The sequence below is a fragment of the Neodiprion lecontei genome, chromosome 6 (assembly GCF_021901455.1).
Source record: "Neodiprion lecontei isolate iyNeoLeco1 chromosome 6, iyNeoLeco1.1, whole genome shotgun sequence".
Classification (NCBI taxonomy): Eukaryota; Metazoa; Arthropoda; class Insecta; order Hymenoptera; family Diprionidae; genus Neodiprion; species Neodiprion lecontei.
This window is the reverse complement of record NC_060265.1, coordinates 26182318-26194932: the sequence shown is the minus strand read 5'-3', so window position 1 is coordinate 26194932 and position 12615 is coordinate 26182318. Positions and strand designations below refer to the sequence as shown.

At 38.6% G+C, this 12615-nt stretch overlaps 2 protein-coding genes across 3 annotated transcripts; one reads left to right on the top strand and one right to left on the bottom strand.

Moving 5' to 3' along the window:
- Positions 1–117: 117 nt before the first annotated feature.
- Positions 118–3706, top strand: LOC107219135 (upstream stimulatory factor 1). 2 transcript variants are annotated; one of them, XM_015657243.2, is made up of 5 exons: positions 118–353; positions 575–654; positions 998–1275; positions 1374–1538; positions 1635–3706. In XM_015657243.2, exons 1-5 carry the CDS (start codon positions 313–315, stop codon positions 1848–1850), a joined length of 780 nt encoding a protein of 259 aa, XP_015512729.1. In that variant the 5' UTR covers positions 118–312; the 3' UTR covers positions 1851–3706. The 2 variants fall into 2 exon arrangements, with proteins under 2 accessions (XP_015512729.1, XP_046599741.1); XM_046743785.1 differs by lacking the exon at positions 118–353 and having other exon boundaries at positions 979–1275.
- LOC107219064 (V-type proton ATPase catalytic subunit A) lies at positions 2873–7687 on the bottom strand. The gene is made up of 11 exons (XM_015657139.2): positions 7580–7687; positions 6626–6724; positions 6435–6547; positions 5986–6351; positions 5588–5739; positions 5221–5492; positions 4949–5132; positions 4723–4840; positions 4357–4637; positions 4036–4225; positions 2873–3915 (listed from the first exon to the last, which is right to left on the bottom strand). Exons 2-11 carry the CDS (start codon positions 6705–6707, stop codon positions 3823–3825), a joined length of 1851 nt encoding a protein of 616 aa, XP_015512625.1. The 5' UTR covers positions 6708–6724; positions 7580–7687; the 3' UTR covers positions 2873–3822.
- Between the last annotated feature and the right edge of the window lie 4928 nt (positions 7688–12615).

Below are 12615 nucleotides of genomic sequence, written 5' to 3'. Positions count from 1 at the left end.
CATTTTGACCAATCGCCGAATTGCTATAGTTGGAAAAGCTTCACCATATCGCGTATGTTTGATTAACGATACTTAAGATTGGATTCATAAATATATATGTAGATAATAAAATTTGTTCCACTGCGAATGGAATGTTAGCTGAGTTTCTCGTTATCTTTAAACAACCTCGCTACCTCGAATAATCGTGACGTACGATCTCCGACCTGCGTGCGCCTCAAGCAGCCATCTTGTACACCACATGACCTCGTTGTCGTGTCCCGTGACCAGCTCACGTGAATTTTGACAAATTCAAACGTTTTTTGGTGGCAAAAAATGGATATTTTGGAGCAGCATCTTGACCAACAAGATGTCAGGTAATTAGTTTGTTAACCGAGTGTCAGTGAAATCAATAAATTGTTATCGAATCAAGACCAGTGAATCGTGAAGGTCATTGCAAACGCGATCACACGTATTTCCTTATTTATGTTTCCTTTCAATTCACTTGATGCGTAATTATCCAGCCGGGTGATAGTATGCGGAGTGAAAAGTATTCTTTCTGTTCATACTTGTTCGTCATCGTAATTATCTATTGCAGCGGGTCATCGAGGGTCAAAGACGACGAAACTACAGGCATAGTGCTCGAAGAGGCGGAATTTGTTGATTGCGACGGCGAAGGTATTTAGATTATTTATTTTTATACAGGGTAGGCCAAAAAATATTTATCCAACCAACATTGATGATCAAATCTTATTCCCTCTACATTGGTAACACTGTTATACAATAATTTTTTTACAAATATTCCATATAACTTATCTTGTGATGAATGTCAACCAGCGATATAACAAACGTTAACGTATTTACCTGCTAGTTGCTAGAATGATTGTAAATTTACTGCTAATGTTTCATGCGGAGAGACAAACAAATTGTTCAATAACGACACCTCAATGATTTGACATCAATGTTGGTTACTGTTGTCAGATTTTACTAGTTAGAACATAGATTTATCTATGCATGATAGGAGAAACTGTTGGAGAGGATGGAATACGCTATCAGGAAACTCTGGCGTACAGAGTTGTGCAGGTAAATGGAGGGACGAGTGGAAATGAAATCGAACTTCCTGTGACACAAGCAGCTAACAGCACAGTGCAGGTCCTAACGTCTCCTCTAAATGGTCAATTTTACGTTATTGGGAATGCCAACGAAGTCTTTACTACTGCTCAAACATCGAGGTCATTGGCCCCAAGAGCAACTCTTCAAATCGAGACACCACGCAATGTCACAACTGGACTTAAAAAGGTATAGTTTGATATTAATATTTACTGCACTTTAGTATTGAATCAATGATGTATGCATATCGTTTGTTTATTCATGAATTTATTTTTAACATATCATAGAGAGACGATAGGCGAAGAGCAACGCATAACGAAGTTGAGCGTCGGCGTCGAGATAAAATTAATAATTGGATTGCGAAGTTGGGCAAAATTATTCCAGAATGTAACAGCACTGCAAATGGTAATGCGAATGTAAGCGGAGATGGAAAAGCAAACTACGAAACGCAGGTACTGCACACATAGTTGTGCAAAATTTTTGATATTGTTTTTACAATAGTTGAAGAAACTGGATTATTCTGTACAAATCAATTTTTTTTCCAACAGAGTAAAGGAGGCATTCTGGCGAAAGCATGCGAGTACATAGGCGAGTTACGAGCAGCAAACCAAGGTTTGGGACAGTGTTTGCGCGATAACGACAAATTGCGGCATGAAATAACAGCTTTGAAACAATTAGTGGCGCAATTGAAGCGAGAAAACGCACAATTGAGATCGCAAGTCACGTCTCCCCAAACAACTTCAGAAGTTCATCTCAGTCCCTAATCGATCTGTGCGAAATTATTCTTTGTTTGTATATAGATATTGTTATGTAATGCTTGACATCCATACTAGAGGATATGTTTGTCAATTAACACTGTTAATTGTACTTTCCGCAATGCAGCAAATTTAGAATGTGGAAGTCAATGAACCCTCAACAGAAACACTGCTGTGTGATCTATTGTAAGAAAGGAGCAGTCAGATTCTTTAGTATATACTCATACTAAGCTGGTATGAGGCCTCAGTTCGTTTGACACAATCGAAATATGTGAAAAGTGTCGAGTATAGATTTTATAGCTCCCCCGAATACCTTTAAATATAACGCGTTTGACAGTGCATCGCTATGTGTAGACATTGACCTACAAGATTAATATCGAACTACCCTGACGGCATTGTGATTACTAAGAGTTACTAATTTATTGCAGTGTGTAATGTTTTTATCGGAAAGGCAATATTAGGTATATCGCTTGAGCATAATTGGGGTACAAAGGCTGTGAAAATCAATGCCTGTTTTTGATAATTTATCAATTATCAGTTGAACGACGTTTAGGAAAAATACCATGAAAATTTTTAGATAAAGGATACAATGGATACAGTTGGATTTAAATATAAAAATATTTCTCCAGTTTCGGTCACAGTTGCAGTAATTATAAATATTAAATGATATTTAAATCTGTTATAGTTGGTACTTTTTTACTATCGATATTGTTTTTGTACTCTAAGAATGTTTCTGATGACCGAGGCTGAAGATATTAATTATTTAACCATTGTCCTACATATAGCAATATTTTTTTGATTAAAGATTCCCTCGAAAAAATCATCCGAATGTAACATGTAATAATTAATTGTAATATACTGTTATTGTATATATGGCGGGGTTATTGTTATATTATTATTAAAATAATCAATATAAAAATCAAAAAAAAAAAGAAAAAAAAATGAAGTAAATAAAAAAAAATTGCCCAGTAGTTTTGTTTGCATTACAATTTCTAATTAATCTTTTACTTTTTGTGCATCTTTTTTTTTTATTCTTTACATATCGTACATTGGAAATGGTACTGAAGCTGCTGGAATTTCGGACACTGTAGATGAAGTTTTTCATAATGTAAACCCAGCACCTCATTTTTAATCTAGCATCTTACACTACTATATTTTTATTAACGTTGAAACGTTAATGTAACATAACCTTATTCATTACCTAACATTTAGTTCTATTACGTTTATAACATATATGGTACAATAATACTCCATGATTCCACAGTTGTGTCCTCAGTCAAAAAACTGTCGTGCCATCGCATTTTATTTTTATTATTATTAAAACACCAAGGCCGTGTGTTTTTTTAATTTAAATACATTAAAATCGTCCGTCACTAGCAAATGTGCCGAGAGTTTTCCACCAAGGAGTTCCGTATTGTACACGTGCTACGTTTTCTTATTAATATAATCCATTGAGCTTTTAAAGGCATTTGCCCTTGTCGTTAGAATTATTCAACGACGTAAAAGCGATCACCAAAATATTGCTTCTCAATGGATAATTCTAATAAAAATACAAGCTTCTTTTATTTTCTAAATGGTAATAATAACTTACGCGCGATTGGAAACACATTTTCAATGAGGTCATTGTTCAGCTTGTATTTAAAGGGGTTCCAGTTTATTGTCTCGATTAAAGCCCTAGTACGACCAAGTGTTTTCCTCTTACACAAGAAATAACGTCGATTCTAAGCATGAAATGTATCTCTCATGATACATTGAGTAATTACATATTACTGAGTTTTATACAATTATTTTCGCTCTAATTATAAAGCGTATCAGCATTACCGCTTAGCATTTTTATTGCTCTATAATGCTTGTTAATGGTTCGTTTTCCATCACAAAAAACGATGAAGTTTGAATGACAAAGGAACACCTTTAAATAGCTTCAATCCCAATTGATTAAATACCAAAGGAGTGTTGAAATGAGTGGTTCCGGGAAAAATAATTAGTCCTCTAGGTTTCTAAAGGCTTGTTGGATATCCTCGTGCAGCTGTTCGAAGTCTCCTCTGATCTTTGCCTCGCCATCCTTCACTGGGTCCTGAGAGAATTAAATTACGGAATTAATAAGCGTGTATGTGACTATGTTGCATTCTATGTCTATTTCTTTTTCACTCAAGCTGAGAGAACGACAATAATTGGTAAAGTCAAAGAAGCAAACCTTGAATTTCATGGAGCTGAGTTGGTAAAGAATGTTGCCCATGCTGTCACGAATTACATTCCAGGTGATCTTGTTGTCTGATTGGGCTGTAGATTCTACTGCATGCCTGGCCATGTCGTAGAATGCAATCATGTTGCGTAGCATACCGACAGTCTTGTAGAATGGACAGAAACGATCGTATGACGAGTAGCTGTTACGAAAAATATCATTATAAGTAAATGCATGCAGATGTTTCATCTCAGTGACAGAGAACCATGTATAAATGATACACAACGTGTGTTTGAGAATATCTCGTTTCGTGTATGTTATCTAACAAATTACCTGTTTTGCTGGAGGAAATCATCCTTGAGAAGCTTGGCAACTTCAAGGGTGATTTTGTCAGTTTCAGCGAGCGAAGCTTTACCGACCAGCTGTACGATCTCAGACAAATCTTCTTCTTCCTGTAGGATTTCCTTTACTTTGGTTCTTAGTGGTACAAATTCTTGGAAATTTTTGTCGTAGAAGTCATCCAGAGCTCGCATGTATTTACTGTATGAAATCAACCAATTGATAGATGGGAAGTGCTTACGCTGAGCCAGCTTTTTGTCCAAACCCCAGAACACCTGAAATTATAGAAAATTGGTAAATTCTGTTGCGAGTTCAGTTACTACACGAAGAAAAAAGTATACTGTAACGTTATCCACTCACCTGTACAATACCCAAGGTCGCACTGGTGACAGGGTCTGAGAAATCACCACCAGGAGGAGATACGGCTCCTACAATACTAACGGAACCCTCACGGTCTGGGTTACCCAAACACTTGACTCTGTAAGAAGTGATATTGTACTCAACACAAGCAAATAACTAAAAGAAAAAAGCATCTGAGGAACTGGAAATAATAATCTGGAAGAGCATGAGAAGCTATGGTAATCACCGTCCAGCACGTTCATAGAAACTAGCCAATCGAGCTCCCAAATATGCAGGGTAACCAGAATCGGCAGGCATCTCAGCCAAACGACCAGAAATTTCACGAAGCGCCTCAGCCCATCGAGAAGTAGAGTCAGCCATCATAGATACGTTGTAACCCATGTCTCTGAAGTATTCAGACAGTGTAATACCTGAAAAGTAGTTCAAGATATCCGTTTATACATGAATGGTTTCAATTGGCGATAGAGTTTGAGAATTTTGGGCAACGATCACGCTTACCAGTGTAAATTGAAGCCTCACGAGCAGCTACAGGCATGTTAGATGTGTTGGCTACAAGAGCAGTACGCTTCATGATGGATTCGGTAACTCCGTCAATTTCTACTGACAGCTCAGGGAAGTCTCGGAGTACTTCAGACATCTCGTTACCACGTTCACCACAACCGACATAAACGATGACATCTGAGTTTGAGTACTTAGATAGAGACTGCGAAATGACAGTCTTACCACAACCGAAAGCTCCGGGAATGGCAGTGGTACCTCCTTGGACACATCTGTAAACAATGTATGGCTCGATTAATGAGTTACTTAATTCACAGAGAAAATAATTTTTATTTGTGCACCTAATTCGGTACGATTTTATACTCACGGGAAAAGTGAATCAAGGACACGTTGGCCAGTCAATAGAGGATGGTTAGCTGGAAGTTTCTCAGTAACAGGACGTGGCTGACGTACTGGCCACACTTGAAGCATAGTGTATTTGTTCTTTTCTCCATCAAACTCGGTCTCTAGCACAACATCCTGAAGAACATTGGATCGTGTAACATTTATACCCAAAGTTTTTAGCGATTGTTTCCCCTCACTATTTACCCATTAGGCACCCTTAATAATAAACCAGTTGCACAGAACATTCAAACTTACAATTAGGGTATTTAGGGGTACAGAAGATTAGATAGAAATGCAAGCCAAACTTTGGCACAATATCTAACTGCTATTATTCAGTCTCATATCTGCATTGGGCTGATTGTCTTTAATATGACAACTTACATTAACAGTGTAGTTTCCGGGTGGAGCGATGTAAGTAACAGTTCCCTTGCTTTTTGGGGGCAGGATCATCTTATGTTTGACCAACGAGTTCTCGTGGACGATACCGTACATATCTCCACCAGTTATGTGGCTGCCATTCTTGATGTAGAGGGGGTTGAACTCCCACGATATCGTACGCGACAAAGCAGGAACATTAACACCTTTTGGGATGTAGATGGAGCTGGTAAGTTCGTTAATGTCCTTCAGAGGACGTTGAATACCATCAAAAATGCTCCCAAGGATACCAGGTCCCAACTCTACTGACAAAGGTTTGCCCGTACGCAACACAGGGTCACCGACAGTGACACCGCTGGTTTCTTCGTATACCTGTTATTAGGGTATCGGTGAGAAGATTAGTTGATGGAAATGACCGTGGTTCCGAACTTTTAAATCAATGTCTAAGCGCGAACCTGAATCGTGGCCATGTCTCCCTCTAGACGAATGATCTCTCCTACCAGCTCGAAGTAGCCGACACGGACCAACTCGTACATAGCTGATCCGGCCATTTTCTCCGCCGTGACGACTGCAAATATTTAGTTTTTATTTACTTCGCCCATTAATGCGAGCACAGACATTAGAGATTATTGAGATGTATACTAACCGGGACCGGACACTGCGTAGACATATCCGAATTTGGACTCCTTATCCTCATTAGCGATCTTTCCCAGACCTCGATTCGACATCTTGACTTATTATATGTCTGGAAAATAATTTGATCTGCGTCAAGTTACAAGTTGAGGATTTTTCGAAGGTTCAATGTGTAAAGCTGAGATCATGTGACGCACATTCAGTCGGGCTTGGGTTTGAAATGAATTAAGAACAACAGTGAAAAAGTGGGTCGTGAAAACATCTATGGTAGAGTAAAAGAATAAAATCTACGTTGCAATTGTCGCAAGAATCTCAGCTATAGTATCGAGCAATAGTGTTATGATAAGATATTTTATATTTGGCTGGATGGTATATGGCCACTCCCACCTTGTGCTCAAAGTTTTCGTGATATTATGAATTGAAATAAAGTGATGTTGGGAAAATATTTTCTCGCAAGTGATTACGACGATGAATTTGATGCCTAGAATGAACTGACCGATCGGTAATCGTGAGCGAGTTATTCTCAATCAGACGTGTTTTGAGTAGAGCCGAAGGATTCACGTGAGCAGTTGAAATCTAAAAAGTAGGCGTAGCCCCCCGGGTAAAGAGCCGTCTGCTACTAGCAGAAATCATTAATCTCCGATACCGAATGCAGACTGATGGCAAATGAAAGGTATCCCGAGGTTTGTCGCGATGTTTATGAATTAAAATATAAAGTCAGAGTAACGAAGAACGGACTCAATCCGTGGGTGAGAATGGAAAAAAAAAAGATTACGGCTCGAAACGATGGCGTACGCAAAGTGGTGAGATCGATAACTAGCGTAGCAAAGTATTTTGCAGAAAAATAAACCGCTGATTGAGTGGATTGTAAATGACAATAGCCGTTCAGGTTGATCGTTGTAGTTTTAATCTTTACTTATTCACAAAATCACTCTCTTAATGACAAGAATAAGTGAATAAAACTTACGGAGACTCGCAACGGACTGAAGTGAACCCACCCAGCAAGGATTTCGCCTGGTTGCTTGTGGATGTCACAAGACAGGTCAGCTGACTGGCTCATTCAATCCGCGTTTCGTCGTTCAACATGGCTGTCGTGGTACGCTGGCTGTTGCGTAGATTTTAAACGGCACTCCAAATACGTCGGATAATCGTACATCTTGAATTTTCAATTCAAGTATCAACAGCAGAGCCGTATTTATTTTATAAATGCTTTATTATTCTGCAGAGTTACTCTTCCATCAGGTAAAAAGAATTTGTTACACGTGTCGGCATTCAGCCTCGTAAACTCATTTGAATTGCGTGGCAGACAACCAGCGTCAATAAAGATATTGCAAGTGGTCAAATCATTGAAAAGTGCTTCAGGGTATAAGAATGTAGCATTGATCTATCAAAAAAATACGTTCAAGTTTTGACTCATCTTTGGTTTTCTCATTTATCACTGCAATTCGTAATATTCTAATCTCAAGGCCTCTGTCATACTCTTGATCGCGTTTTGCATGTCAGAGACCCACCGTACCGACCGCGTTCTACTGCGCAGTGACTTGGTGACCCGACGGCTAAAAAACGAACCAGTGCAGCTCATCGATATATCGCGTTTGACCTGTGACTACATTCCGTTTATTGACTGCGAAGTTCAAAAATACCTGCCTTACTGACCGCAGGCTTCTCGAGGATTCGAAAATGGCGAATAATCGACGTGTAGAGCAGCTTGGGCCAGAGATGACAGCACTCGAATCATCGGCGAGGTTTTTGGTGAGTAAATTTCTGTTGTTATGCATGCAAATACAATTCATGAGCTACGATTGGCACTGATTGATACTGTCTTTTTCCCGGAAACCTGGGAAATTATTATATTTGTTTGAAATTTTTATCCAAAGCCGAACTTTCTTTGTCTTCGAATTTGCGTCAGTCGATGACTTGTGGCGCATTCGATTTGACGATATTTCGAAAATGACGTTTGGAACAAACATTATTTTCGCGAAGATACTTCCGTTCTATTCCCTATTGTTCGACATTCAGTTGTAGGTATATACAGGCATGTATGTCGAATGCAATTACATACGGACCGACACCTAGGCACATAGGTGAGTCGATCGAGGAATTGCTTTATACGCGTGCTTGAATCGTAGATTCCAATTTCTCTTACAATTACGCGCCCTCAATTCACGGTACCGAGCCGAGTGTTTCATTTATCTGTCTAACACGCACGCTTTTTTCCCCTCTTCTTTAAATGCCGCGTTATCATTCAATTCGATGGGTAGAATGTTCGTGAAAATTCAAAATCGCTACGATTTCCTCCCAAAAATTTAAAAGCAAAATTTATCCCTTGTGTTGCAAAATCTGCACGAGCATAACTGCGTGGATGAACAAATTTTTCGATACACATGCCCGATGACCGTGACAACTTTTGAAGCAAGATTTATTGTTGAATCGTAATTTTACCGTTGTATTCTATCAGCTAATTAAAAATGCGTTATTGGTTGACTCGAAAATAACACTTTTTACACGTCGATTCGATACGATAAATTGCTCATGCTTAATTACTACGTATCAGTGCTTCATGAATTATGGGAAAAATCACATTTCGAAATCTTTAAAATTCAGAATAAATACGGAGCAATCATAGTTCCACGATAGATTCCACGGGGCCAGACTTAAAAGTTTCGTTTTTGACGCAGGAATTTTTTAAGTTTTAGATTTCGAATTGAAAATTAAGTGCGAAGACAAAGCAATTCCACTTTCGATATATGTTACCTGGAAAGTTGGTTTCCTCCCTAACAATTTCACCACCTTGTTTTCGTAAATCCGTGCGGTGATAGTAAACATATCATAATCGCTTGAAAAATGAGTGGTCATCAAAAATGTGTATATCTGGAAAATTGATCACTCAAAAACCGGGATGAATAAAAATTTGAAAACAATCAAGAATACTTATTTTACACAATGAAAAAAGGTAGCCAAATAATCTTTTCAAGTTGGCATGGAAAACCCCATATATACAGTTCGTTGTAAAAATCCAATTACAAATATCATTATAAGTACCCTTGAAATTTTCAAAAAATAGCCTGGAAACTTCTGGCTCAAATACTTGGGGAATTTCGAAATGAAAGATCGATAGACTCCCCGTTAAAATACACAAAATGTTGTAAGTTCTCAAGTCGAACTCCAGATACTCTTACAATTAGCGACAGACTTTTCCCCAGTTTCTAGTTTTGTATAGATCGTCGGGTGTATGAAAACGAGAATCGTAGGTTTAGGTTTGTTGTATCGCGTGAAGCCGGACTGCGATGTGGGTGTATATAATATTGCTGCCAATGATGAACGAGCTTAAAAGATATAACAAATACGCGACGTGAATCATGCGGGTGTGCGTATAAATACATATTATACCGTGTATATTAAAACACCGTGGCGGAATCCTAAACTATCGTTATCAATAAATCGCCTGGGCGTCGTTCTGTCGTCAAATTTGACATGAAATAGCGGTGGAAAGTTAAAAAAATGAAGAGAAAAACAAACCGCAGAACAACGCTTGTAGTCGCCACAGGCATTGAAATTGGAGTACAGCAGCGAGCTCGTAAATACTTATATATGTACGCGCGGTGCCTGCCACGTTTTCATTGTGAAAAATATTCTGTCGCCAATTTAAAACTGCATGATTTACACTGTTTACCTTTTCGATTACGGTAAATAAACTCTTTTCTAACTGCAGTATGATTATATTCTGTTTAATATATTTTGTATCAGCCTTTTTTTTCAATTTCACAAATTATTTTTCATCATTTCACATCGTACACTTTCCGTGCCCGCAATGTTCTCGCTATTGACTTGTTATATACCTATTAATTACACTTTAACCACACATTTAATTAACGACGTATCCTGTTGTTCGTACATAAAGTAGATATGTCACGTGATCAAATCACTTTACATCAATTTCACCCATGTTATACTTAGTCTGTTCGATTACATTTATCTGTATTCTTGAAACAGTATGCAACGCAGCTCACGATTCGCAGCTACGTTCATGGCGCAATTATTACATGCGTTAAAGAGCTATTTAAACTTAAATACATGATTTTACGCTTACACGATGATCGTGTGAGCGAACGCATTTCCTTACACACGTACACGATTACTCATTTGTGTAGAGTAGATGGGATCCGGCTGCAACAACCAACAAACTTTCAGTGAAATTTCCTATCCTACACATGTGCAACTTAAAATCCCTGTGGGTTTGTGAACTTGTTATTATGCGGTGTTGGCGTGTAAACGGATTAACTCGTTCCGTGCTACGTTATATAAACCGAAATATGCAAATTGATTATCGTTAAAAAGTTGCAAAAATAGTAAACCATCTGCGTCGCGATGTGTTCCTTGTGATCATTTGAAGTGAGAATAGTACACGTTATATTCTAGTTAAAGTTGCTAGTTTCGGTTCTTTGAATCTAGTTTTTTTACCAACGCCGAAGCTGTACGCTTGCGACAAATTATCAAAGTTCCACAGAATTTGTTCAGTGATTTTAATGTCTTTATTCTGTTTTTACCCTATGTAGAAATACTTTTAGGAAGGGGTTAATTTTGTCAAGCTAGCGAATCCGCGCCTGCAATTTTCTTGAAATTGTATTATCACCTCGATGCCTTATACCTATGTACGACATGTAAATATGTAGCTACATATACTATACATTATGTATACCGTGCGGCGAAGTTGAGAGTATGGCGAAAATGAAATTAAGAACTCCCGACAAGATTCCGCCTTTCGCAAGACATGTACGCAACCCGTTTCGAAATGGGTTGGAAAGCTCAGCTCCTCTCGCCTCGGAGAAATATTCTATTATTTCTCTCGACAGATCAATTCAATACAGAGGAGCAATGAAAATCGGTAGAAACACGCGTGGATTTCACGCGGTATTTTCAGCGTTCGTACGTAATATGAGAAACATTTAATCGCGCGTTCGTAATTCACCGGAAAATGTACCACGTGACAATTCATCTGCATTCGTACCGGATGACCGATTGGCGAATAGTTACCGAAGGGGTGGAAATATTGCAAAAGTTGTTCAACCAAATTCGTCCTCTGATGGAGATAATGCAATATGATTTATAAAACTGACAAGCTGAATGGAGACGAGGAAAAAAGGCACTTCCAGACGGTCATTTCGTAGGTTTTTATTTTTGCTTCATACAATTACTTTTTTTCTTCCAACGGCGTTGAATTAGCTACGCCCATGATGTCTCGGTGACGATATTTCTTCTCGACGGATCTAATAAAAATGTCAGAGAAGATAAGCGTTCAAAAGACGATGTGATGAAAAAAAATTATCCCTGCAGCGTCGTCGCACTGATTGCACATGCTACTGCAGAGATTTGAATTTCGGTCTAATATAAATGCTAATCCTCAATTATAGGCTTTGTCTGCAAGCATAATCTTCATACGGATGACTGTGCGGGTCGTTCAGCTTCAATCGGTTGGGACGACGTCGCGCTAATTTCATAACGCTTTTGGTAATCAGATAATGGACCGATTTCCTTCGTCTATTTCCCAAATATCGCGTCATTTTCCGCGACTGTATACCAATAATTGGATTTGATATTCATCAAGTCAGCACTACCAGAAATTAGTCCCGAAATTTGTTGCTCGTTTTTCGCCATAATCGCAATTCAGTTTCTCCGACCTTTTCATGGAGTTCTTGTATGGACTTATTTTTCCGATTCTTTCGTCTTGCGTGACAACTTTAACCTACTTTTTTCAACCTGAAACCACACTCCGAACTTTAGCAAGGGATCGCTGCGTTTGCCTGAATTTTGTATACCTATACTTAAACTTGGCCGCGGTCCTGATTTGATGGATTTGCTTTGGGTCGGAGTAAACGTATAAGATGGTCGTATCGGAGCGATAATTACACCAGTATTGGGATTGAAACTCGATACTCGGTCGTGTGCCTGCGATTGCCGACTGGAATTTGTTGGGCATCCCTCTTGGCGGGTGTACCTATCAGT